Source organism: Neovison vison, chromosome 13 (genome assembly GCF_020171115.1).
Source record: "Neovison vison isolate M4711 chromosome 13, ASM_NN_V1, whole genome shotgun sequence".
Classification (NCBI taxonomy): Eukaryota; Metazoa; Chordata; class Mammalia; order Carnivora; family Mustelidae; genus Neogale; species Neogale vison.
Window position 1 is genome coordinate 11070192 of NC_058103.1, and position 26417 is coordinate 11096608.

Consider the following 26417-nt stretch of genomic DNA (forward strand, 5'->3'; position numbering starts at 1 on the left):
GGCAGGACAACCCCCACCTGGATATCTAAAAGGCATCTCAACCTGCTATGTCTGACTGTGCCTGCATCAGACCCACCTCCGCTACTCTAATACTCTTCTATAAATAACAATGTTATCAGCTCCCACGCCAGAAAACAGGGGTTTGCCCTCCACTTTCCCATACCTCAACACCAGCTAAATACCAGACGCTGCTGACCCTCTTGCCTAAAAACCCGCCAGGCCCGCCTCTGCTCTGATCACCACCGCCACTGCTTTCATTCAGACTTCGCATCTCTATCCTGAGTGACCACACTAGGCTCCTTGACTAGACACCTGTCCCCACCGGGACTCCCCCCGGGTGTCCCCAAACTCTCTTTTCTCTAATTCATCACATTGTATCCACACCCTGATTAAATCCTTCCGGATTCCCCCATTCACCAAGACAAAACCCAAACTTCTGAGTCTGGCAGACAGAGCCCTTAATGAAGAGGAAATAAGACCACGTCCGTCTTACTGGACCCGACTGTCACTCCCTCTCACTCACTCACTGCGCGACAACACTCAACGGCTTGAGGTTTCCTGAGTGTCTCATTCCCTGCTTTCCTCTGGATCACTTACACAAAGAGTTTTCTGGGTCTCAAAAGTCCTTCTACCCCACTGCCTTCATTTCATTAACTCCACTCCTGCAAATATGAGCCCAGGAGCTCTCTTTCCTCCCCATCACACCTCCAAGCTGGATCTGCTCTCCTTCCTCTGCCCCGGTAGCTCCCTCGTTCAGACCTCTCCCGTCACCCTTATCACGCTAATGGTTTTTCATTTATTTAAACATCTCCCTGATTAGATGCGTAAGCGTCTTGATTTTATTTTAGGTCGCTAGGACCAGGACTGTTTTGTACTGAGGTTACCTGATGACAACGCTGAAAGACCATAGTCCAGGGAGGTTATTTTGCAACATAGAGGACGAACAAGTTTAGTAGGCAGAAAGGTATTTAAAAATGAAGAAACACTCTACTGTATGTATGTTATACCTCAAAAAACTTTTTTAAGAAGTCACTTTCTACTTAGGGGTAGAAAAGGGTGGTTCAGTCAGTTAAGCAGCTAACTTTGGCTCAGGTCATGATCTCCAAGTCCTGGGATCGAGCCCCGCATCGAGCTCTGCCCTCAGCAGGCGTCTGCGTCTCCCTCTGCCTCTGCCCCTGGTCATGCTCGCTCTCTCTCTCTCTCTCTCTCTCTAATAAATAAAATCTTGAAGAAAAAAAGAAGTCACTTTCTACTTAGATAAAAATTAGGGGAAAGGAAGAAATAGAGAAGATAACAAACGCTGGCCCAAATAATTCAGATTCACCTCCTTTTGATGGCATGAGAGTATTCTGGTGATATGTGTATGTGCCTTAAATGAAAACTGGCTAAGCAGGAAATAATGAACATATGGAGTAGCTAATGTGTGGTATATATTAGTTGTTCTCTACTGAAACCATTTTCTTGAAAAACAGAAAATAAAATGAAGCCTTTACTGGTAGCTGATGAAGTCAATGGGTTTTATAAACTGGGGTTACCCAGGAATTCGTGATCTGTTTCCAATCTACTTACTTGATATTTGATATTTTGTAGTATTTACTGCTATCTGAACTTTGTAATAAAAGTTATTTTAAGAATACCAGTAATGCTTCCTATTTACAAAAATTATATGAATGGATGCACAACAACCGTAACTCAAGACTCAAGAATTCTGGATAATGTAGCTCCAGCTCATATCCCTTCCCGGGAGAATTAGTTGGTAGAGGAACAGGAAAGCTTTCTTTTTAACAGTCTCACATATAGCCCAGCATGGAGCATACAATGATACTGGAGGAAGACCCCATTATACCAGCTACTACCGTCATTACCACTGTCAGATATGAGTCCTTTCATTTCTCTGACTTCTTACCACAAGCCGGCTTTCTTCTTTAGGAGCTAGTCTCTCCAGGAGTTCACAAGCAAGCTGATAGCAGAGAATACTAGACTGGCATAAGTTACACTCAATTGCTTTTTCATCTTTCTGGCAGGTGTGGGAGCCCCCCCAGGGGGCTTGGAAGACATTGTTTATAATGGAAATGATGTCCTTTGATAAGCTGTGCTCTAAACCCATTGTGATCCCATCATCTTGTAACTCCATCTGAAAAACATCAAAATGAAGGCAAAAAAAAAAAAAAAAAAAGAAAGAAAGAAAGGGAAAGGAAAGAGAAAAGAGAAAAGAAGGAATTTGGTTCTTTGTCCAGTATTCCATTAGTATATTAACTGGGGATAATTTTTACTATCTGACAATTATATTAAGTTATTTAAGGGTAATAAGGATTTTAAACCATGAGTATATATTATTTTCCACAGATTTTTTTTAAAAAGAATATAAACATAAGACAAACAGTGGGAATTATTTTTAAAATCATATAGGACATTTAAAAGAGATATTTTTTTTTAAACTTATCATTTTGTGAGATTTTACACATTTAAAAAATGCTGCTCCTCACCTAGTGTCCAGATCTTGGTTTCTAAATACCATTATCCATTATCCACTAAGAGGAACCAGGGCTCCTTGGAGAAATGGCTGATTTCAAGGTTGGGGCTAGGAAAATATAAAATGAGCCTGGAACATCTTATCATGCTAGAAATTAAGGAAGTGTTCAAAGAATGATGAGGAATTTGTCAAAAGAAAAGAGGAAGGAACTCCCACTAGTCAAATATGGGACAATATGAGCATCAAAATACAAGTAATCATAATAGTAGATTTTAACTCATTGAATAAAATAAGAATTCATGAGTACATGCAGGTATAAGAAGATGAACAAATAAATACAGAAATGGGAGAGAAGGGAAACTATCTCTTCAGTAGAATGCCAGCTAATAAATTAAAAGATAATAAAATTTTAAAATTATCATTTTGTTAACCAGGATCACTATAATTGATCCAGGCATGAATCATCCCTGGGTGCTAAAACTAGTAGGTAAAAGTCTGATGAGAACAAGAAATCTCAGCCTGCCAGTTACTTACTAATTACAAAGGGAGAAGTAGTGATTTTGGAGTAGAGAAATCACCTTAACCAAGTTATCACCACTAGTAAGGCAACATTATCATGCCATGTGCCTCCGGATATGATGCACTGGAAAGGATATAACATCACACCCATGGCGTTACTGCCAAAAAAGGTTTAACCCAAATAGATTCGTGACATCAGACAAACTCAAATTGAGGGACATTCTAAAAAATAACTGGACTGCAGTCTTCAAAAATGTCAAGAACATGAAGGATGAACAAAGACTTAAGAACTGTCTGGATGAAAAAAGACTAAGGAGACAGGACAAAGACTTGCAATGATGATGCTGGATTGTTTCCTAGATCAAAAACATCTTTTTCTTTTATTATAAAGATTTAATTATTATGTCAATTTAAAAAAATTATTAATTTCTGTGGGTCAGATAACAGATAATAGTATTATAACAATATTAATTTCTAGACTTTGATTTCCTGATTTTGTACTTGGTTATATATGAAAATGTCCTTATTCTTCAGGAAATACATACTGGAGTGTTTGAGGACAAGGGGGCATCACATCTGCAACTTACCTTCAAGTGTTTATTTTAAAATTTCTACAACTCATACATACATATACAGATAGAGAGAGAGAAAGAAATATAATAAATGTTAATATCTGGACAATCTGGGGGAGGCGTATTTGGGAATTCCCTGTACGTTTCTAACAATACTTCCATCAGTCTGAAATTATTTCAGAACAAAAAATTAAGAAGAAATGTTCTCTTGATCAAAGACTTTTATATGTCTCTTATGAAATTACCTTCAAAAATCAATTTATGCAATATATTTAAATCAGCCCATCACTACAGAGCTGCACCTTGCCCTTCCCAACAATAGCATCACTCGGTTCACCAAATTTGTTCAATAGAATCAATTCTAATGATACTAGAGTGTTTCTAAAATTCACATCCATTCTCATATGTCAACATCATTGCAGATATTCATACAGTGTTTTTCAGACTCCCTTGGGAATCCCGAAAGGAGTTTTCAGAATGTCTTGAGTGATATTGCATCATTTCATAAGTAAGAGTCCAATACATAGCAAGAATCACTGTACAAAGCGTTCCCTTATTCTTCACCGCAGAACTAAAGGAAGCTCATGCTTCAGCTACCTGCTTCAGGAGAAGATCAAACATGAGGATGAAACAATTTAGATTCATTTCATCATCTTCACAATCAAAGTCAATAGTCCTTCCTCCTGGGTGTCCAAAATTCTTGAAAGGGCTACGAAATGGACTACGCATAGGACTCCGAAATGGACTCTGGAAAGGGCTATGAAATGGACTCAGCATATTGTGCTGAACTCGCCGGCCCGGATCAGAGGCAACACTCACCTAAAAGAAAGAACATCAACACATGTAAAGGAACTCACAGAAGCCAAAAGGGCTACATAAAATATCTGGGGTCTTGTGGAAGGTATTTTCAGCTGTCACACTGATTTCCTTCCTTAGTCAATAACATTAGTACTTCCAAATAGTATAGATCTTCTCAAAATATAAAAATAAGAAATAAAATCACTGACAGGTGGGCTCATGACTATTAAAAAAAAAAAAAAAGGAAACAAAATCATCCAAACTTTGTGACTAATGGTCAGGTGAATGAAATATCAGCACCTTGAAGAATAAAGGTAGCTGTCTTTACCATTATATTGTTCATCCCATCCATATTTCCAATCAAACTAAATTAAACTACCTAAAACCATAACCTGAAAAACGAGACCTTACAAAAATATTACAAGATCAGTTTTAGAATCATAAGCACAAAATCTGTTTAATGTGATTGGTCAGAAGGGTGGCATCTGGATATTAGAATTACTAAACTACCATGGGTAAACAGTAGATGTCAAACCTGTTGTACTGGTTATTGTCCATTTGCCTAATTCAAGCCCCTCACTGCCTTCCTCTGCCCTGCTCTATGCCCAAGGATACCAAGGTCAGAGTATCTCCTGGCTTTCTTGCTAGCTGGTTTCTAGTTAGGTTCAATCAATGGGGGCACCAGTAGAAGCCCTGCAGCTGAAGGGGAGAGGGGTGGAAGTATATGTCCACCCCCTTCCTACTTTGATGCTACAGCCTTGGCAGTCTCTCCATCATTCTTCCAGCCTGTCTTTCCTTAACATTTCAGCTCTTAATGGGCTCTAGGAACTCTTTTCCCTGTCCCTTCCATCCTGGGGCTATAATGGCTTCCCACTGAGCTGTTACTGGCATCTAGGTGCCTCACCAACCCTTTCTGCTCCCTTAACCTTCCCCATAACTCTATAGGCAGAATCTACATGAAAGTCTTTCATTTGAACCATCTGGGATAAGTTCTGTAGCAGGATAATTACTGACATATCTGTACTATATATCCCTCTGAAATTTTCCCTCTTAAAAATCTCTTTAGGGGAGCCTGGTTGGCCCAGTTGGTTGGGCGACTGCCCTCAGCTCAGGTCATAATCCTGGAGTCCCGGGATCGAGTTCCGCATCAGGCTCCCTGCTCAGTGGGGAGTCTGCTTCTCCCTCTGACCTTCTCCCCTCTCATGTGCTCTCTCTCTCTCAAGTAAATAAATAAAATCTTTAAAAAAAAAATCTCTTTAACAACTAGCAAGTTCCCTGAGTACCATATTTGAGTAAAAAAAATAAATAAATAAATAAAGAGTACCCCATCAAGAACCAGAATACCTGGATATTGACAGTGTTATCTAGGGCAAATCACATCAGCCCACTCAACCTCAGGTTAAGTATTGATAAAATGAGGATAATGAGATCTTCTCCAAATGCCTTACACCGTTCTTGTGAACACATTGCCCAGTAGAAGGCACCAACTAGTCAACTAAAGATTACGGAAAAAAGAAACAAAATATAAATGTTTGCCAGCTGGTTCCTATGAGGCAGATGAGGAAAAAAAGTAATGATTAAAATAAAAAGAAAGCACTGGATGCAAACTATGATCCCATGACTTTGACTTATTTCCTAATCCCTAAATATCAGGTAGGAATGATAGAGGGAAAATGGTATGGGGAGGCTGATAAGGGCAAGTTGAGCATAGTCCCTGCTTATCATCCCATGACAGTGAACCTGGTCAGAACTGATGCTTATTTGGGAATATCAACACATCAACAGAAGCTTTCTGAGGTGCTGCGACAACATAACAAACAGTCCCAATAGTTCTCCTACACTTTAGCCCAGACTACGTTGACTTTTCTCATTCACAAAGGTACTAAAGGGTCCAAAAAAAAAATGGGCTCAATGGGTCCACAGTGACAGCATCACTCACAGTCCCCATCAGACAATCATATCTTCTCCAAACATGATAGAACAAAACATCCCAACTTCTCATCCCCAAAGTGAAGCACTCATCTGCCAAACAGCTGGTAAAGAATTCTTGTTCACCAGGAGACCAAAAGAAAAAAAAAAAAAAAAAAGGAATAATACCTCCAAGCTAACTCTTTTTGCTTTTATCAAGGATAAGTGATAGCTAACAAGTATAGGCAGGAGAAAAACTCAATAATTTATTGACCATGATTATATGAAACATATCTTAATGATTTCTATGATTTAATGTATTTAAAAGATTAACAGAGAGATGGGATGAAAGAGCATTTTCAGAGAAGTTTATTATGATGCTACTTTTGGAGCCAGTAGAATTGACAAAATCTTAACAAATAAGACAAGAACAGTTGTGGCAATAATTACCCTTCGAGCTGCAAGGTTCCCTGCCAGTTCACTGACTCTTGATTTTCTTTGATTTGCCAGTTCTTTAACAGAATTAACTCCATCAGAAAACATACTTATCAATAGTTGAAGTGGAACCATGATGTCTAACTCTGATAAGACCTGGGGAAAAAAGGCATATATCCCCCCCAAAAAAATATAAACTTTAAAACTCAAAGTAAAACTGCATTTACCATTTTTTCCCAAAGCGAACGATTAAACATGAGGATATTCAGCCTTATGCACATTTCACCAGCACAGCAACCCTCAATTTTTCATACTAAAAAATCAAAGTTATTATTGAACCTGCCAACTTCCCCACTCTCCACATCCCATAATCGCCGTGTTATTTCTATTAAAACTTCAAAGTATCTCTTGACACCGTCTCCTTCTTCCCATAGAATAGTGACTTAGTTCACCATCTTCCTTCTGGAGTAGTGGAACTTGCATGCAGTCCTCCTCCAGTCCATATCCCCCTTGGACCTGACTGCCCCATCTCATCAGCTCATGTATCTTGCCAAAATCTAGCAAGTCTCTTTCTGTAATGAGTTTTTGGAAGTCGATGCCTCCTTCCTTCAGGCAGAACTAATCCACCCCTCTTCTCTGCTTCCTTGGATAGAACTCTGTATACACATTTATTAGAGCAATTGTCATTTTTCATCATATTTGATTGTTTGATACCATCTCTCCCAGTGTGAGCTCCCTGAAGAAAGGAAGTATAAAGAAAGGACCATTTCTTATCCCATTTTCATCGCAGTGCCAATTACAGTGCCTGGCACAGAGGAAGTCTATAAATGTTTCCACAGTTAATTAACAAATGAGCCAACGCCAATCACTATTCTGTTCACACTATTCCCCAAAAGGTTAGACCAGTGGTTTAAAACCTTCAGCCGCAGCACCCTGTCTTCAAACCAGCACTCTGGGAAAGCCCTTTAAAACACAGCTGTGATTGCTCTCATCATGGTGAGGCTAGAGGGTGACGGCCCTGTGCACTCACCCCTACAAAACTCAGCCTAAAGTGCGAATGACTGAGTGACAACACCCAGCCATCTGTGGAAGGACTGGCTTTCCTAAAATGAGAAATTATCTTATTGAGATCTACCAGGGCATGAAAAGTGTCCACAAGGTGACTTAAATAAAAGGGGGGGGGGTCCCTTTGCTCTTTATCAGTTATGAAAGATGTCATTCCTCGATGTAGAACCCAGAAAGGTATCCACATGACCTGAAAAGCTCTTGGTATCACACCCGTCTGTATTCAGCAATGTAACAGCACCCATGGCTAATCTAAATACTGACTCTGACCTCCTGTTTGGAAACTGCCCCCACTTCTTGTTGTGCACTCGACTCTATTTAATAAATGTTTAGGAACATGCACTAAATAAATACGAGGCATGTGCCAGATGCTGAGAGGAGAGGGTGAAGGGAGGCATGAATTCAAACATGAAAAGGCCTGCCTGGTTCCTATCCTCCAGGCATCTGCAACCAGGGGAAGAGACAAAAACGAACTGAACATTAAGCAGAATAACATTTGCACAAAGAGCCTATGTGAATACTGGGGGGGAAGGAATAATGAATTCTGAAGGGAAAATGGGGGTGTGAAACAGCAGCAGACTTCATAGATGAGATCATTTTTGAGTTGGGCTTTAAGGATAAGCTGGATTACAAATGCAGACCAGACAGAAAAGTATTCCAAGCTTGGGGGAGCAGCAGGAATGCCTCCCTAAGTCAGTAGCTGTCAACCTTTCCAAGTAAAGGACATATTTAATATGAAACAATTTATTAGGACGCCCACAAGACAGCTATGGTAACTTTAAATCTATTGATGGAAAAACACATAAGGACCAAAGCTATTATGAATTCAGTAATGGTATTGCATAAATCAGTATTTTGTTAACCATAACTATGGCCACATATATTTGAAATCTAGGTATTCATCTGTGCTGTGAGTTATTAGTCTATAGACAGTCCTCAGCAAACATGTGAATTTATGGACTCTTTGCAATAATTTCCCGCTCCTCTACCCAGGGATCTCAAATTTCCAGGCTAAGAACTATTGCCCCAAATGATGAAAAGTATCATCTACTTACATGAAGCCACAGTAAAGCTTGTTCCTGAACAGAGGAAGGGTATCCTGTGAACCGGCAACTAATAAAGCCAAACATTTCTTCCAATGAAAAAGGTAGAGGACAGAGCTCAATGTCAAACATTTTGCTGGAAAGCAGAGCCAACAGAAGTAAATGACCAATGGGCATGGATGAGGGTCTCCCGTTGCATTTTTAACTATACCTTACCTGGGGGACCCAAACACTTCTGATTGGTCTGTGTTCTGATTGGTAATATCATGTTTCATTTTACTATAATAGTTTATGTCATTAGAACAGGTATGAAGAATTCATGTGGTTGTTAACATTAGTGTTTGTACTCATCCTAGGCTCAACAGAAGGAACTGCATTTCTAAGGAATTAGAGTTGCTCCCCAGCATCTAAGAACATTTTCCCTTTGCATTTTCCCCACTTTATCCAAATCATAACTCTATTTAAAAATAAACAAACAATATGGTGTATCTATTATTCCACAGAACAAAATCTTTTCTGAACAATTCCAAGTAATCTCAGCCCAACTGATAGCAACTGCTTTGTTTTGCATCTTCAAATTTCTCTAAAAGTCTATTAAAAAATAAAAAAGATTACATGAGATGCTTAACACCATGCCTGGCACACATTACATGCTCAATAAATGTTAGACATCATTATAATTATGGTGACTTCATTAAACTACTTACCCACCTTAATACTTCCCTGAATTCTTTTAACTGGTTATCTGGGACTTCTGTTCTGATGGCTTCCAGCCACTCCGGCATAATACACTCCCACACAGACTGACTGATCACATTGTAGGGGATCAGGCAGAGGATTCGGTTGAGCCCTTCCTTCAACTGAGTCACTGTGCTGCAGGATTTATCCCAGTATCCACCAACCTGATGGCATTTCCACAGCCACAGGGGAAAAGAGCAAAACACACCTGTTAGGATTATACTCTAAGGGCTTCCTAAAGGAAACGGGCATGGAGAAAGACCAGAATCCATCACATCTGAATCCTGGGCCAAGTATTTCAGTGTGAGATCTGTAAGAATCAGTAAATCACTAGGATCCATTAGTTACAAAAAAAGAAACCATTGTTATAAATAGGTCCAAATATCAATTCCAGACTGAATTTGAACTGTTCTACTGCAGTCTTTCCAGATCACACATGAATTAAAATTCCCAAGATTTATTCATAACAGGGTGAGCATACTATACAATACTATACTATTGGAGCATTATTATTTCTAAAGTTGGACAAACCCATTACAAACATGTGTAGTCACACCTGTGCTTCAGAAGAATATAGACTTCTACTGCTGGACACTTTGCATTGAATAGTTTCCATTATGGAAAACAAAGTAGCAAAGAGCACTCTTTTTGCCTCTGCTGCGTATCATGCCACAATTTTTTTCCTAAAAATGCTCTAAGGCAGGTTGAATTCATGAACAAAAAAGATATACTTTTTTACTAAGTAAGGTAGCATATTAATTTTTCAGTGCAGAAAAAACTCAAGTCACAAATCTGGGTTCTGTTTGTAATTCCAATTTTAGGTGAAGATCTTATATTCTTATTAAATGTATCAAAGTAATAGAGGCTCAGATATATACTTCGTATCATATTGTCCAAAATCCCAGATGACTGACTGGGTATTTTCAGGAAGCGACTACATTTCTGGGGTTGTCACTGTTGTTGTTAATTACAGAGACTCAGAAGAGCTGATGATGACAACGCTGGCAGCGTGGGGTGTATCCTTGCTGAGACTCCTTTGGCCGTGTAATGTACGGGCCAGCCACGCAGCCCTATTGGTTTTGAGTCACATTTGGAACAAGTATCTCCGTGGTGTTCCTAAGCTGTCAACAGCCAGACAATGGATCCTTTGACTTGGCAAAGCTGGTATATTTAAAAAGATTTCCAGAACGTTCTCACCCTAAACAAATGTCCTATTACCAATACAGGAGGATCAAATTGATAAGAGACACACAAAAGATTATAGCCAGCCCTAAAAGACTTCCTTAGCAAAATTCTAGAACAGAAATCAGATTCAGAACAAAAATTAAAATTTGCCCCCACCATGAACTCCCCTCCGCCTCCTCCTCTTGCGAATGACCCAGTTGGAGGCCCATATTCGGAGCTTGATAGCTCTGAATTCCAAAATTTTATTGGGCTAAAGTGTACTCAGAAGGAAGAGGAACATCCTAAAGCCTTTGCCAAACAATTTATTAAAATATTGCAAAGCACACAGCTTCAAATCTACATGTCTTAGAATATAGGAATCTTCTGTTTTTCCCCGTTAGCTGGGATCTTCTCGCATTGTTACAAAGAATTCAAATGAACACAGTTGATCCGGCAGGCCAGCTCCTTCACTAACGTTATTAGCAAGACTGCTATCTCATTCTTTGAAGAATTAAAAATAACTGTCCTCGCCTTACTAATTGGCTCTCTGTAGAATTATCGTGGATCCAGAAGTATCCCAAAGCCCATCCATGCTTATTATCAATCTCAAAGCCTCGCCTCTTCAGCTCAAGATTCCTGTAGATACTATAAACAGTCAGGACATTGGAAAAGAGGGTCCCTGCACTGAAGAAACACTCCAGGAGTGACCGTCTCAGGCCTTTGCCTCCTCAAGCCCACTCCTTGGAGCCCTCCTCTCCACTCACACCTCCACCCGGACATGCTCAAGACTTCAGGCTCAGCACAAATAATGTTGTCCACCTCCCACGCCTCTCCTGCCTTGAACTGCCTGCTCATAAAAGCTCCATGCCACAGGAGAATGTATTATTTGCTCCAATCAAAACCTAATAGACAAATAGATCCCTGAGCCCTCTCCGACCAGTGACTAAAAGCTTGCACCTTTTCCCTCCCCTTTGAGATGTAAATCTCCTACCACCCAGAACTATCTCTCTGAGATGCAAACATCTAAGAAAATAACTCTGGCTCTCAGCCCCACAGGTGCCTGGCTTTCACTTGTACTATTTCTTACTGTCCTAAAACAGGAGACATTTACTCCTCCACCCAAAAAGCTCCAATTAACAACCCCCTTAGCAAACCTCCATTGTTGTTGTCCTTAGCATAACCCAGCCTTCACGAAGTTAACTTCTTGGGGCGCCTGGGTGGCTCAGTTGGTTAAGCATCTGCCTTTGGCTCGGGTCATGATTTCAGGGTCCTGGGATTGAGCCCCATAGCAGGCTCCCTGCTCAGTGAGAAATCTGTTTCTCCTCCGTCTGTGCTCTCTCTCCTTCTCTCTCTCTCAAATAAATAAATAAAATCGTAAAAAAAAAAAAAAAAAAAAAAAGTTAACTTCTTAGCCGACTGAAATAAGTAACTGCCTGAGGTTGAACCCCAGTCTTCATGAGATTCCGTATCAGGGCCAATAAAAAGATTGTGAAGGTCTCCTCCACACATACTGATAAAAATCTTTAGCCTTTATACTGAACAGGTCAGCCACTTGTTCCATCTGTCAGAGACACAATTTGAATAACAGTGAGGATGAAAAGTGCATATAAGCACCAACTTTTATATAAACTAGCGAGTTTTGTATTTCTACGACTGTTTCCTATTCAGGTCAACAGATCTCCCTCAACTCATAATTGCACTACGGCCCAATAAGCCCACTGTAAGTTGAAAAATCATGTAAGCTGAAAACACACTTAATACACCTAACCCACCAAATAGCACAGTTTAGCCTAGCACACCTTACATGTGCTCAGGACACTCACATGGGCCTACAGTTGGGAAAAATCATCTAACACAGTGTCTATTTTTTAATGAAGTGCTAAATATCTCATGTCATGTACTGAACCGTGGGGACCGCAAGTGGAAAACAGAATGGTTGCCTGGGTGCGGAACGGCTGTCAGTGTAGTGGTGGTTTACCCCATGATCACGTGGTTGGCTGGGAGGCCAGGCTCACGGTCCTTACCCAGCATCAAAAGAGAGAGGATAGTACTACATATCCCTAGCCCAGGAAAAGATCAAAATTCAAATTCTGAAGTAAGGTTTCTATTGAATGTGTATTGTTTTCGTACCATCATGAAGTCAAAAAAATCATGAGTTGGGGACCACTTGTATTCATGTCTGCCTGTATGTTTGTATAGGTATATTATGTATATATGTGATATTTTCTTACCTCTGAATAGCACTGACAAATCAGTCTATAAAATCCATTAAAAGATCTTTATTCCAAATGAGCTTTAAAAACATAAGAGTTGGGGTGCCTGGGTGGCTCAGTTGGTTGAGCATCTGCCTTGGGATCCTGGGATCAAGCTCTACTTTGGGCACCCTGCTCAGGGGGAGCCTGCTTCTCCATCTCCCACTCCCCCTGCTTATATTCCCTCTCTCGCTATGTCTCTCTCTGCTAAATAAATAAGATCTTTTAAAAAAAGGGGGGGCTTATGTAAGTTAAATATTCCCCAAACTCTCAGAAATATAGAAAGTAACCCAAATGTTTATCAAGTTCATGCAATTTGGGTCAATCTTTGATAAATAAAACTAAGTTCACATTGTTGGTCTAGTAAAAACAGTTGTGTCTTCTGAGTTATCAGCACTGAATATGGTATGATTATCAATTTTATTCTACACGGGGTTACTAGTCAAATAAGCTAATACTATATTTACTAGATGTTTAAGATTATAAAACTAATAGATTTCATTTTAATTAAGTTAAATGATTATTCTTTTTCTTAAATTTTATTTATTTATTTGACACAGAGAGAGACAGCACAAGCAGTTAGAGTAGCAGGCAAAGGGAGAGGGGGAAGCAGGCTCCCTGCTGAATAAAAAGCCTGACATGGTGACCTGAGCCAAAGGCAGTTGCTTAACCAACTGAACCACCCAGGTGCCCCAAGTTAAATTATTATTCTGACAAGCTTCATTTCAACAATAGTTGTGTTTTATAATATGTCTGCTTAGAAGTAATTTCCAGGGGCAAACCAAGTAATTTCACTTGGTTAAGTGGTCAACTATTGGTTTTGGCTCAGGTCATGATCTCAGGGTCCTGGAATCCAGCCCTGTGTCGGGCTCCACACTCAGCTGGTGGGGGAAATGGTGTTCTGCCTGGGGATTCTCTCCCTCTCCGTCTGTCCCTCCCCCCACTCATGCTCTCTGTCTCACTTTAAAATGAATTTTAAAAAAATAAAAAATAAAATTAAATGAATAAACAAATCTTCAAAAAAAAAAAAAAAAGAAGAAGAAGAAGAAGAAGCATCCAAAATCTTTTTGGCAGCTTGAAATTAGAGTTAAACTAAATTGTGTGAAATGATTTAGATATTCATTTAGATATTTAGATATTTAGTTGAATATCTAGATCATTTCTAAATAAGACAAAACACTGACGCATTAATTATTGAATATAAGTTCATCTACCTTGGGATCCTTATTTTGACAGAGAGACTAAAGATACTTTGATCTGTTAATAAATGCTCTTTTTGCCATACTGAGAAATTATACTATGAAGCATAAAGCTCAGAAGTTATAAGGCAGTATATTCATAAAATTTGCCAATATGCTACAAAATGCTGGTGACAGGCAATTCACAAACTGTCTACCTCCCGGTTTTCTCTGAAAAATAGAGGTTAGTAAGTGTTGAAAAGCATAATCAATATATGTAAGCAAAACCATTTGAAATAATGGGTGAAGGAAAACACTCTGTTTGCAAAATATTCAAGGAATGTACAAATTACATTCTGTCCTAATGTCATTGTTTAGAGGCTGTGTGAGGATCTCCAGGTTAAAAAAGAAGAAAGTGGGCGCCTGGGTGGCTCCGTGGGTTGAGCCTCTGCCTTCAGCAGAGTCCCACCTCGGGCTCTCTACTCAGCAGGGAGCTTGCTTCCCCCTCTCTCTCTGCCTGCCTCTCTGCCTACTTGTGATCTCTCTCTGTCTGTCAAATAAATAAATAAAACCTTTAAAAAACATAATAAAAAAGAGGAAAGTGAAGGACAAAATCCTGAATGGAAATAAAAAGTTGTAAGGGATGGTGTGGAGAGCAGGGACAGAGAAGAGAGAATCTTAGCAGCTTGTGTGGTCAAACTGGCCACAATGGAATGGATTAATTATAAGGTTTTTTAAATGGGCTTTAATTTTAATAGTGTAACAGTATACAACTTGATTTTGGCTTTCTTTCTCTAAAAAGAACAAAGTTTCTTAGATTATTGGTCTGGTCTTAATAAGAAATTGCAAAAGGTTTTTCTTTACCTTTTCAGTAATGTGTCTAGGAAACAAAGACTCCGTCTTACCAGAATTCCCTGTGACTTATGTTGTCTTTATAATGTCCTCAATTACTTAAGAGAACAATTAAAAAAAAAAAAAGCTGGGGCACCTGGGTGGCTCAGTGGGTTAAAGCCTCTGCCTTCAGCTCAGGTCATGATCCCAGGGTTCTGGGATCAAGCCCCGCGTAGGGCTCTGTGCTCAGCGGAGAGCCTGCTTCTTCCTCTCTCTGCCTGCCTCTCTGCCTACTTGTGATCTCCGGCTATGAAATAAATAAATAAATAAAATCTTTGGGGAAAAAAAAAGGTGACTTTTTTTATAATCATGTTACAAACTATATTTACTTTGGAAATTTTGTCATTTTGGTTACACGGATAACTAAATATTATTTTACAGTGACCCCATAATCCTGGTCAAGCAAGTGTTTAAACCATTTAACATTTTTCACAACTTTTGTATTTTACCTTCCCAAAATCAAATCCTAAATTAAGTCCTGATCTCAAACTGACTTTCAAATTTCTGACAGGGCCCCTAGAAAAATCTCAAAGGGCTTTCACTTTTCTAGTAAAAAAACCCAAAAATCAAAAAACATTAAACTAACCAGGTTTACTTGATATGTTGAATTGCACAAAAAGCATCTTCAAATACAAAGAGATGTTTAACCTTCCCTAGCTTATATTTGTATAGGTAAATGTTTTTAATACAAACACTTCAGGAGCTCTGTGAAACTTCTAGAAATTTGTCAGTGCCCTTACTGCTCATGACATATCCTCGTGCTGCTTTGCCCAATAGCTGAAAACGACAGCAGAATGAGATCGTAATTCCAGTTACTCTCATCAGATCTTTGATTACAGCCATTTTAAGTATTTTATCATTTACAGATTGTTACTATTTTATATTGATGCTTTCCTGAAAGCTCTTGCAATCAGCCACTAGACAGAATGCTTTAACTTCAGTAAAAAGGACTGTCTCTGAAACCCGTGTAAAGGACGATAAGAGGCAATATGATGGCTTTGCAAGCCACTGGCCTGAGCCAGGATTCCAGAATTCTGGTAGAGAAGCTCATGGGTTCATACAACTGCTAACCCAAGATCAAGCCAAACAAAAATTAACTACATGGGACTGAATGAACCTATGAAGAATGATGATCATTTTTATTTTATTTATTTATTTATTTATTTCGTTTGGAGCACTGGTCTCTTTACTATTTTCTGGCGAGAAGGTTTTTCTTAAGTTATCTATAATTTATAACAACCTAGTAGATTACATCTTTGTAAACAACAATGAAACATTTGTCTTTTTTTGTCCCCCCATCTGATCCCTCCAAGGTTCAGAAACTCTTGGTGAGTATTCTTATTTTCATGCAGAAGTTTAAGAAGAATCTGTTCTCCTTGTATTAGAGCATAATTGGAAAAGCTAGTTATATCACCAAGACTTTGACTAGGGTGTCATATTTTACAAGTATGTGCATAGAATCAGATATGGCTAGGCCGTTTTAAGGAAGGAGCAAATGCTTACAAAGCCCTCTTGGAAGAACCAGCCTGGTACCTGGCTTATGGGAATCCCAGCCTTTAACCAAATAAGACATGTCACTTCCTGGCCAGCCCAGGAAGCTTAGAATATTTTGGTGACCTCAAAAAGAGAGAAATTTACTCAAATCTATAGGCACTACAAATGAAGTATGACAACAAGTTACTGACTTGGCATCCTGGCCTCTAGAGGTTCATAAAAGCCCCAACTGAGATTCTCCATAAAAACTCCAGCAAAGTGAACATCGAAAAGTTCTATTTGGTCAATTACCATTCTCGCTGCATTTACAGAAAAAATTAGGCCAAATTTAATAAGACTAGACTTACTCTGTGAAAAAGTAATCTTACTTTGGTTATCTTTGATCAAAATGAGGGTGATTGAAAAGAGAAATTTTGTGTTTCATTGGAAAACTATAACCTACCCTTGTGAGTTATCAGATTCTAGTCCTGTTCATTGTCTTTGAGCTATTTTTCACCTCTTCATAAACTGAATCCTGCTATCTTGCACACTTTTTAAATTTTTATTTAAATTCAATTTAATTAACATATACTGTATTATTAGTTTCAGAGGTAGAATTTAGTGATTCGTCAGTTGCACAGAGCACCTTGTGCTCATTCCATCGCGTGCCCTCCTGAATGCCTGTCACCGAGGTACCCCATCTCCCATGCCCCTTCCCCTCCAGCAACCCTCAGTTTGTTTCCTATGATTAAGAGTTTCATATGGCATCTTATTTTATTTTTCCTTCCTTTTCCCTATGTTCATGTTTTGTTTTTTAAATTCCACATATGAGTGAAATCATATGGTATTTGTCTTGCACATTCTTTTAGTAACTAATGTTTCCAATTTTTCTCCCACCCTGCTGACTTCGTATCACTGAAAACTAAAACCTGACCCCACAAATCCTTACTGAGATTTAGGCTCTCTTGTTCCAAACCCCCACCAGCTAGAGCAAGATGACTTGCTAAGAACTTCAAAGGGCTTACTGGGGCAACAGCCTCGGCCAGTCAGGAAGCTCACCGAACACCCGCATCAGCTGTGCTCTGCTCCAGGGGCACTGATGTCCTCCATCATCTAAAGGTGTGTTGAGCCCAACATCTACAGATCTTGACTAGCTGCCCTGTGGCCTCAGAAACTATGTTTATAGTCTACTCTCACCATTAACCTCAGTTTTGTTTGACCGTTTGTTCCTTGTCCTAATCTACGCCCTCGCTTCCTTTACAGATCTCTCCCTTCCAAGTTCCTAACCCGAATCCACAACAATCAACCGTGCTTCTTTTTTGAAATTTCAGGAGAAGTTTCAGATGGGAGAAATGGTGGGAACACTCAGACCCCCAGATTTGGTATAAAGATTATTTTAATGAGAACACTGGAGCGAAAGAAGATGCAGAGAGAAACCTTACCCCCACTTCCCTTGTCTGACTGAAGCAGAGCTTCTAGAAAATATTACTTCCGTTAAAGGGAGTTGCCTGTGAATTCCACTCCTGTGGAGACAGACTGCCCAGTGCCGCTCACATCAAAAAGCCCAAGAGAACCTTTTGTATCTTCTCATTCCAGCCCTTACACCACCCCATCCAACACACACACCTTTTATCTCTGGCTACTGAGGGACTACCCATCACCGAGTATTCAGTGATGAACTGAGTACTGAGCCTAAGTGTAAATAAACTTTGTCTTTTCTCTCCTGACTTGGTCTGTTGCTGATTAATACGCCCTCAGCCACTGGACCCACGTTGGAAGGGGAAAAATTTTCCTCCCAATTCTTCTTATCTTTCAAGTTCAGAGCAGACCAATCCTTTACTATTCCAAAAGAAACAACAGAAAACATATCAACGCAGTTGAAGAATGCCATGAAACGGGGAATTTCCAGTATGCAAAAATTCAATTTTATATGTGAGTCAGTAGGTGGCAGCAAAGAAAAAAGAAGCGTATCTTGATAAACAGAACTGCTCCGTGTCCCAGAAATCTAATAAAAGCCACTCCTTTAGAGGGTCTGTGTTCTATTTTATCCTGAAATGTCTTATTCAGACTGAAAAATTCTTCAATATCTCACTGAAAGCAACCCAAAAAAATCACAAATAAAATTCAGAAAATACCTTGAAAAAAATTTCATATATACCTGCCGAAAACTGGTTGTGGACATCCACCTTGCTAGGTTGGACACAAATTATATTGGTTTCAAAAAATATGGGGTCTTACTAGCCAAAAATCTGGAGCCTATAATCCATGGAGGCAGAAGCAAAGGGATGAGCTCAGAGAAACTCGTCCTCAAAGTCAGAGGAAAAGGAACATTTTGGCACTTCGTAGTAAGCCTTTTTTGGCATTCCAAATGGGAGGGCGGGGATTTCTACCATTCATCTCTAGAAATATATGTGAAACCACAGAAATTGCTCCTAGCCAAATGTTAGCCTTTCCACAGACAGTAGACCAGAAAAGGACCGAGCTCTAGCAATCTCTGGGAGAAACTTTTTTTCCCCCCATTACTTAATTAAAAAACATGTTCAGCAATGTCAGAAAGAATCCTCCCTTAAATTCTTAAAGATACTTCACACATTCATCTTGCCATTCTTCCCCATCCCAAACCAACACCAGAGCAGCCCATCGCCTAAAATGTAGTCGCTCAACCAACCTCGTTCAGCTGTATTAACTAAAATAAGAAGAGACGCTCCCTCTTCTACAGACACTGATAACACGCTAATGACTAAGGGCAGAGCTTCTCCCAATGCCTCTCCAACAAGGTCTGAGTTGTGGGCCTCCACTTACCCTGGCGAATTCCATTGGTTTGGGAAGAAGGCACATGACCATGACATCAAAGCGAACATCACAAACTGTCTTCAACCACTTGGTGACAAACTGAGGCTTCAGTTTTTCCACCAAACTCCCAACTTCATCATCCATCATATAGGCTGTGGAGTGAAACCACTGAAACACCATGGCCACCAGCCTGGCCAAGCTTTCCGTAGGTGTGTTCTCACTGGGTGTACAGAGGCTCACCTGCAAATGGGCAGATTAGACTCTGTTTCAGTCTCTATCCATCTCTACATAATTATTACACAATCGTTTAAAAGCCCAAAAAAAAAAAAATTCCAGTAATCCATTCGAAATAAGCAGTTTTATAAATGATGGAGAATCGGTCAACCTAGAAACTGTGTTCCTTGCCGAAAAGATGGATTGCAACAGTGATTTCCCCCGGAGACTGCACCTTTCGATAAGCCTTTTTCCCTATAAGAAATCTATTTTGTAATCTACACTAGATAAATGCTTTTTAAAAAGTTAAGTCTGCAAAGTGAAATTTCATAAATACCTTCAGTGAAAAAATAATCTACCTACATTTCCATTCTAAAAGTATCATATTCCGCTAAAGACTTTCTATCTGTAATAATTCTGAAAGCTTAGAGCCCCCTCATTCACCACATTATAAATAGGCTTTTAAAAACAGCTCATCATTTATTCATTATTCATTCTGTAATAATCTTTTATTAAGCACTCTAGAAGGGGGTCAGGAATGTACAGAATAAAGAAAATGCTACCCTTGCCTTCCAAGAGTTCACAATAGCAATCATTGTATCATTAGATAATAAGTTCTAGAAGCAAAACATGAAATTAACAATTAAATACCAATTTGGTAAGACAAAACAAAACATGACTTTTTCAGATAACCATGTGAAAGCATAAAAGAGATGTATTCCTATGGAGACTTAATCGGTCTCCAATGGGCAAAAACAAAAGCCTGCTTCTCTACATAACTGGCAAGTTCAGCTTGTGCAGAATTTGGAAACAGAATGTTTGATCTTTACTGAATGAATGTTGCCAGTGAAATCAGTTAAACACAGTCAACTTCCTTGTGTTAATATGGCTCTAATTTTTCTGGCTATATGCAGACTTGCCATAATTATACAAAAAGTACCACAGAGACTGAACTTTCAGGAAAAATGTCATGTATATAAGTGGGATGTGAATGATCTGTAAATTATACTGACTCCAAGGTTTCACAACATACCCTAGCAATTTCCCCATTCGTTATCCGTTAAAGGTGCATTTCAAACAGTCCAGGGTCTGGCCAATAGGCTTGATACTGGCTGTTCATTAGAATCAACTGGGGAGCTTGTTAAAAAGTCCCCAAGATTCTGGGGTGGGATCTGGGTATTCTTTAAAAGCCTTCCTAGGGAAATCTACTACGCAACCTAGGGTTGAGAGTCACTATCCTGGAATACAGAGTACCACTGCTACGATTAATTTTTCACTATTTACTATTTGCTTCTTTAAAAAGAAGGAAATATTCCTCATCGGTGCAATGCTGTCGTGAGAAATAAGAAAGCGGGGAGTTATTTTCTTACTAAAAACCATATTCCAAATTGACTGAGTAGCCGCTGGTCGTGTTTATCATCGTCCTTGTTGTCAAAGTCAGTGTTATCCAGGGAATGATGGGAAGAGGAAAGGCCCAGCTGCCGCCGGCGGTTCAGTTCATATTCCCGCTGCTCTGCATGAAACTCGGCTTCTTTCAGCAAGCTGCCAAAGATGAGCAATGGCAGGTCAGGCCACCGAGCACACATTCTAGGCGATGACACATTCTGAGTTACGGCTTCATGAGTACTCACTCCAGCATTCCTCATCGCTCTCCTTTCAACTGGCAGGAGTTACTCCAACAGGCCTAACTTCCTTTCCTTCCCTGTACCCCACTCCCATTTCAAAAATGAACAGACTGAGGCTCAAAGAGGGTGCTTCCTCCTGTCAGTTAGAATCAAGCAGGACCGATGCGCTCTGGCTTCCAGTGCACCGCCCGCCCCACTAGACATCAGTACTCCCCCTCTGTCTAATCTGAAGTTGGGTGGACATAGAAGCATGGTACAAGGAGGGACTGAGGAATCTATACCCAAATCGAAAAATATTCAATATCTAATATCCAAAGATTTGAAAATGATTTTTAATCTGCTAAACAAGTCATAATTTTAAAAAATGAAACCCAGGGTCGCCTGGGTGGCTCAGTGGGTTAAAGCCTCTGCCTTCAGCTCAGGTCATGATCCCAGGGTCCTGGGATGGAGTCCCGAACCGGGCTCTCTGCTCAGCGGGGAGCCTGTTTCCCCCTCTCTCTCTGCCTACTTGTAATCTGTCTCTCTGTCAAATAAATAAATAAAATCTTTAAAAAATAAAACCCAGTGGGGACACCTGGGTGGCTCAGCAGGTGAAGCATCTGACTTCCACTCAGGTGGTGATCTCAGGGGTCCTGGAATAGAGCTCTGTATTAGGTTCCCCACTCAACAAGGAGTCTGCTTGTCCCTCTGCCCCTCCCCTGCTTGTATACATGCTCCCAAATAAATAAATAAAACCTTTTTTAAAAAAGAAAAATTTTAAAAACCCAGTGTTGGCAAGGATGTAGCAAAAACTAGCCATTTCATACACTGTTGTTGGCGTTATAAATTCATATACACACTCTGAAAATCAGTTTGGTAATGTATCAATAGCCATGAAATTATTCATACCCTTTGACCCAGCCAACCCTATCTGTCATCTACCCTAAGAAAATTAAAAATACAGAAACAGCACTGTTCACAAAAATATTTATCAAGAGCAATTTATAATAATAAAGAATGGAAGCAAGCTAGAAATCTAAAGGTGGGGGGAAATAATCTAGATGAAAATTATGTTTCCATTAAAAACGGTAAACATGGAAACTGTATAATGACATGCAAAAGAGCTCATGGTATTATGTTATACCAAAAAGAATTACACTGTGATTACGGTCACATAAATAAGAAGTGTATTTGAATACAACCAGAAGAACATGTGCAAAACTGACCATGATGATAGCAGTATGGGTGAGGAATTTTTTTTTCACTTTCTAAACTTTCCATAATGTTCCATGTGACAAACATTTATTACATTTCTACACCTGTCAGCCACTGGAGTAAGAGACACAGAAAAGAGTCCCTACTCCTACAACTGATATTCTAATATTATTTCTTTAATTTTTTTTTAAAGATTTCATTTATTTATTTGACAGATCACAAGCAGGCAGAGCAGCAGGGGGGCGGGGGCGGGAAGCAGGCTCCCTGCTGAGCAGAGAACTCGATGGGGAACTGGATCCCAGGACCATGGGATCATGACCCGAGCCGAAGGCAGTGGCTTTAACCCACTGAGGAACCCAGGCGCCCCATTTCTTTAATTTTTAAAAATCTTGCCTCGATGAATGTTATACAGAAAGAGAACGAGTCTGGAAATTATCATTTCCAAAGCTCCTTTTACTGTCACGTGATAGAACGGAAAGCCCGCAGCCTGCAGAACCGGACCCTGCACTCACCGCAGAGCCTGCTTGTTTACCCCAGTACCAAATTACCTCGAGTTCTCCCGCACTTCACTGTGCGCTGTCGGTGGGGGGTACCCCTCTTCCCACCCCTCGCTCTGATGGGTGCCTGCTCTTCATTTCCCCCGAGACCCTCAGCTCTGTGCTCCCCCAGGACTTCCCACGGTGGTTGGCAACCGCGTGCATCGGTTGTTATAGTCCCTCCGAGAGTAACCTGAAGGCGCAGACACCATCGTATTCTCTCCTGTCTTTCAAGCGCCTAACACCTGCCTGGTACAATCGAAAAAATAAATACGGGATGAATGAATGAAAACATCGTCACTGCTTGATGGCAGGTGAGAGGCTGGGCTGGGGGCCCCTGAAGTTGAATTAACTTTACACATCTCGGGCCGCGCAGGGTGGCTCAAAGCCAAGGTGGTGTTCGGGGCGGGCCCCGAAACCCGCTGCCCGTTACCTGATCACCGCCTCCACGGCGCAGACCAGCTCCTCGGCGCCGCATTCCCGAGTGTTGATGGGCGGAGGCGAGGTCTGATACAGGTGCGTCTCCGAGGCAGCCCCCACTTCATTGCTGTGATGATTCGAGTGGCATCTTTTGCAGTACCGAACAGGCCGGTTTCCGTGACGGCCACAGCACCCCGCTGAAAAGCAGGTGACCACTGCTCTTCTTACGTGAGAACTGCAGTTCTAGAGGCAAATAAATAAATAAATAAGCCAACGCTGATCAATGAGGTAAAGGTGGCAAATGGAAAGCTAAGGGGCCACCGGAAGTGGCCGCACATTTCTAAACTTTCTACAAGACAGGTTGTCTTTAACCAAGTTAGATCCCAGGCAGAGTTAAAAAATAAAGGTAAGAAGTGGGTTCCACTAGCTGAGTGGCAGGAACATCCTAAATGTGAGTGGAACTGTGTTGGGAAGCCCTCTGTAAAGTTACCTCAGTCATGGGGTGGGGGTGGGGTTCTTTCTGGATTATTTCAAGTTAGTGTTTCAAGAGTTTTCAGCAGAAAGAGGGAGGAAAAGCCCCTGAAACTGTGACCCAGAGAGAGTGCATCATAGCACATCAGAACAGGAAATGAATAGTTTTAACCCCCAGATTAAACCTTCAACATTATTTTATCCACCCCTGGCGGAGCAGATTCCCACCACAGTTCCTTGGTCCTTGCTGTGTGACAGGTAGGGAGCCTGGGTCGCATGAGCTGATGGCCCCAAGCAGGCCGCCCACTCCCACCAGCGAGCTTTCCCTCAAGACCTAAAGAATATGACAAACACCTCGACTGACACCACGGGAACATAGCAAAACAGCGAGAACCATTCACAGAATCAGCAGCTGACATCAGCTACAGGCAAGGAATCCGCAAAGGAAAGGATGCCAATGAGAAAAGTAGGGGTGCAGAGAGAATCTGGAGTTCAGAAGGGCTACTCAGAGCCGCCCTGACAAAAGGCAGAGCAGAGAGGCACCATCATGAAGCCATCTGAGGAGCTGTCAGGGAAAATTCCTGACCTCCACAGAAATGTGTGTCCTGAGCTTGTCAGGGATGCCACACCACATACTCAATGTCTTGTATCCCGAGAGGGGCTATAGCTCAGGGGTAGAGCATTTGACTGCAATGTCTTGTATCCCGAGAGCTTTTCAGTCTTTCAGTGGAGCTTATAAAGAGCTTATAAAGCTCTATGAGATGTCATACCCTAGGCCATTATGAACACAGAGCTTGGTGAAGATTTGAGAGCCTCCCCTTCCCATGACAGATCTTTTGAGGAGACAGAAGAAGGAAGGAGGCACAAAACCTACATCAACCACTGACAACCTATTGAACTGGCTATCGGAATGACCGTTTCAAAGGAAGGTTTCTTCCACTTCGATTTTAGCACGAGACCCTGGGTCCTAGTGCTGAGAAATTGCACCTTCTGAATAGGACACAGGCCAATGAATCATAAAAGCAAGTTTAAAATTTCTGTAATCTTTTTTTTTCCTTATTAATAAGGTCTTTAAAAATAATTTGTTAAAGTACAGTATGTTTCTTCTGCAACTGAGGCCCAAGTCTTGTGAGCATCCAGGTCAGTCCTGACTTCACCATGTGGTGTATTTTCCCTGCTGTGTCCTTTCTTTCTTTTTCATACACTAACTTTTATTCTGGAAGCACATGAATCCTTATTGGTTTGGGGCTTCTGCTCCCCACCAATCCAATACCACACCCAGCTGTGTGGTATATAGCATATGAGCATACTAGCATAGTATATAGCATACTATGAGCATACTAGCCGTGTGGTATACAGCAGAGTATATTCTTAGTGTTTAATTTCTTCCTCTAGGTTATACTTCGTCCTTATTCCTCTAGGATTCCCACTATTCTATAAACAATAGGATGAGGATATGGGTTTAGTGGGAAGTTATTCACTATAATAAAGTCCTGAAGTTTAAGGCCTGCAGTTCACCCTCATATTTTCTGGTTGCAAATTATTTACATTCTTCCCACATGCAAATTCTTGGCTGGAGGTTCAAGGTCTTGTCATCTAAATCAAGTCCAGCTGTGGATGAGGCTCTTTTGGTTGGCTTCCTTGGGTATGTGCCCATTTGCCTTGAATCGAAATGGGCTGCTTTAACAATAAAGTATGGCAGAAGTGATGCCTATATGACTTCTGAGGTCAGATTTCCAAAAGACATGCAGCTTTCACTGGTCATCTTGAAATGTTCTCTTCTCAGACGGTTCCTCACTGGGATACTCAGAACTCTACCATGGCCAAGCCATGTAGAGAGGCAATGTGTACCTAACTAAGTCTCTTGTCAACAGTGCTGGCTACGCCCAGCCTTCAAGTCATCCCATCCCAGAGCCCAGACACATGATCTGGAAGCTTCTAGATAATTCCAGCCCCCAATTATTCAAGTCTTCCCAGATGAGGCCTCAAACATCATCAACTAGAGACAGGCTATGGACTGTGCCCTGTCCAAATCCCCGGCCAACAGAATCTATGAGCATCGTTAAATGGTGGTTGTTTAATACTGCCATCTTTTGAGTGATTTCTTACACAGTTATCTGGATATGTTGCATATATTAACATCTGGAACATCAAGCAAGAGTCGACCTGCTTTATCACCATGTGCCCTCAATTCTAAGTAATACCAGCAATAAAATACTTTACCCCAAAATAGCATTTGGTTGGTGCCAGTTCCAAACAATTGTCGTGGTTCCCACTAAGTTTTAGTAATGGATTTCCAAGCCACAGTCAGTCTTCAACCCATGTGGACTCCACTATATGCATTCCTTTCAAAAGCCAACTAGAGAGACTTCCCTTAGATTCAGATTCCGCTGAGCATGGTTTTCCCCAGGCACTCTGTTTCACTACTTTGAATTTTAAACAAAAACAAAAAACCTTCCAACCTGGCTCATAGAACGACAGGATTGAAATAAATCAAAGTCTGTCTCTTTACCTTTACAATCTTGCTGCTTATTTCAAACCCCCTGTGCAAATGCAGGACTATGTCCTTCAAAAGAGGCTAACACAAACTGTACCCAAAGCAAGCTCAAACAATTCTGAACCGTTTATGAATTTAATGAATGTTCTCCAAATATAA

General features: G+C 40.6%; 1 protein-coding gene across 8 annotated transcripts in view; it reads right to left on the bottom strand.

Annotated features, from left to right (window-relative positions):
* The window catches only part of UNC79 (unc-79 homolog, NALCN channel complex subunit), a 240734-nt gene that overhangs the window by 112090 nt on the left and 102227 nt on the right, over positions 1-26417 (bottom strand). For all 8 annotated transcript variants that reach the window (XM_044230469.1, XM_044230471.1, XM_044230474.1 and 5 more), the window contains exons 12-19: positions 23304-23533; positions 20886-21057; positions 19312-19542; positions 9525-9715; positions 8826-8949; positions 6721-6861; positions 4162-4383; positions 1907-2134 (exon numbers count right to left, since the gene is read on the bottom strand). In XM_044230469.1, coding sequence (XP_044086404.1) covers positions 1907-2134; positions 4162-4383; positions 6721-6861; positions 8826-8949; positions 9525-9715; positions 19312-19542; positions 20886-21057; positions 23304-23533 — 1539 coding nt within the window. The remainder of the gene's footprint in view (positions 1-1906; positions 2135-4161; positions 4384-6720; positions 6862-8825; positions 8950-9524; positions 9716-19311; positions 19543-20885; positions 21058-23303; positions 23534-26417) is intronic.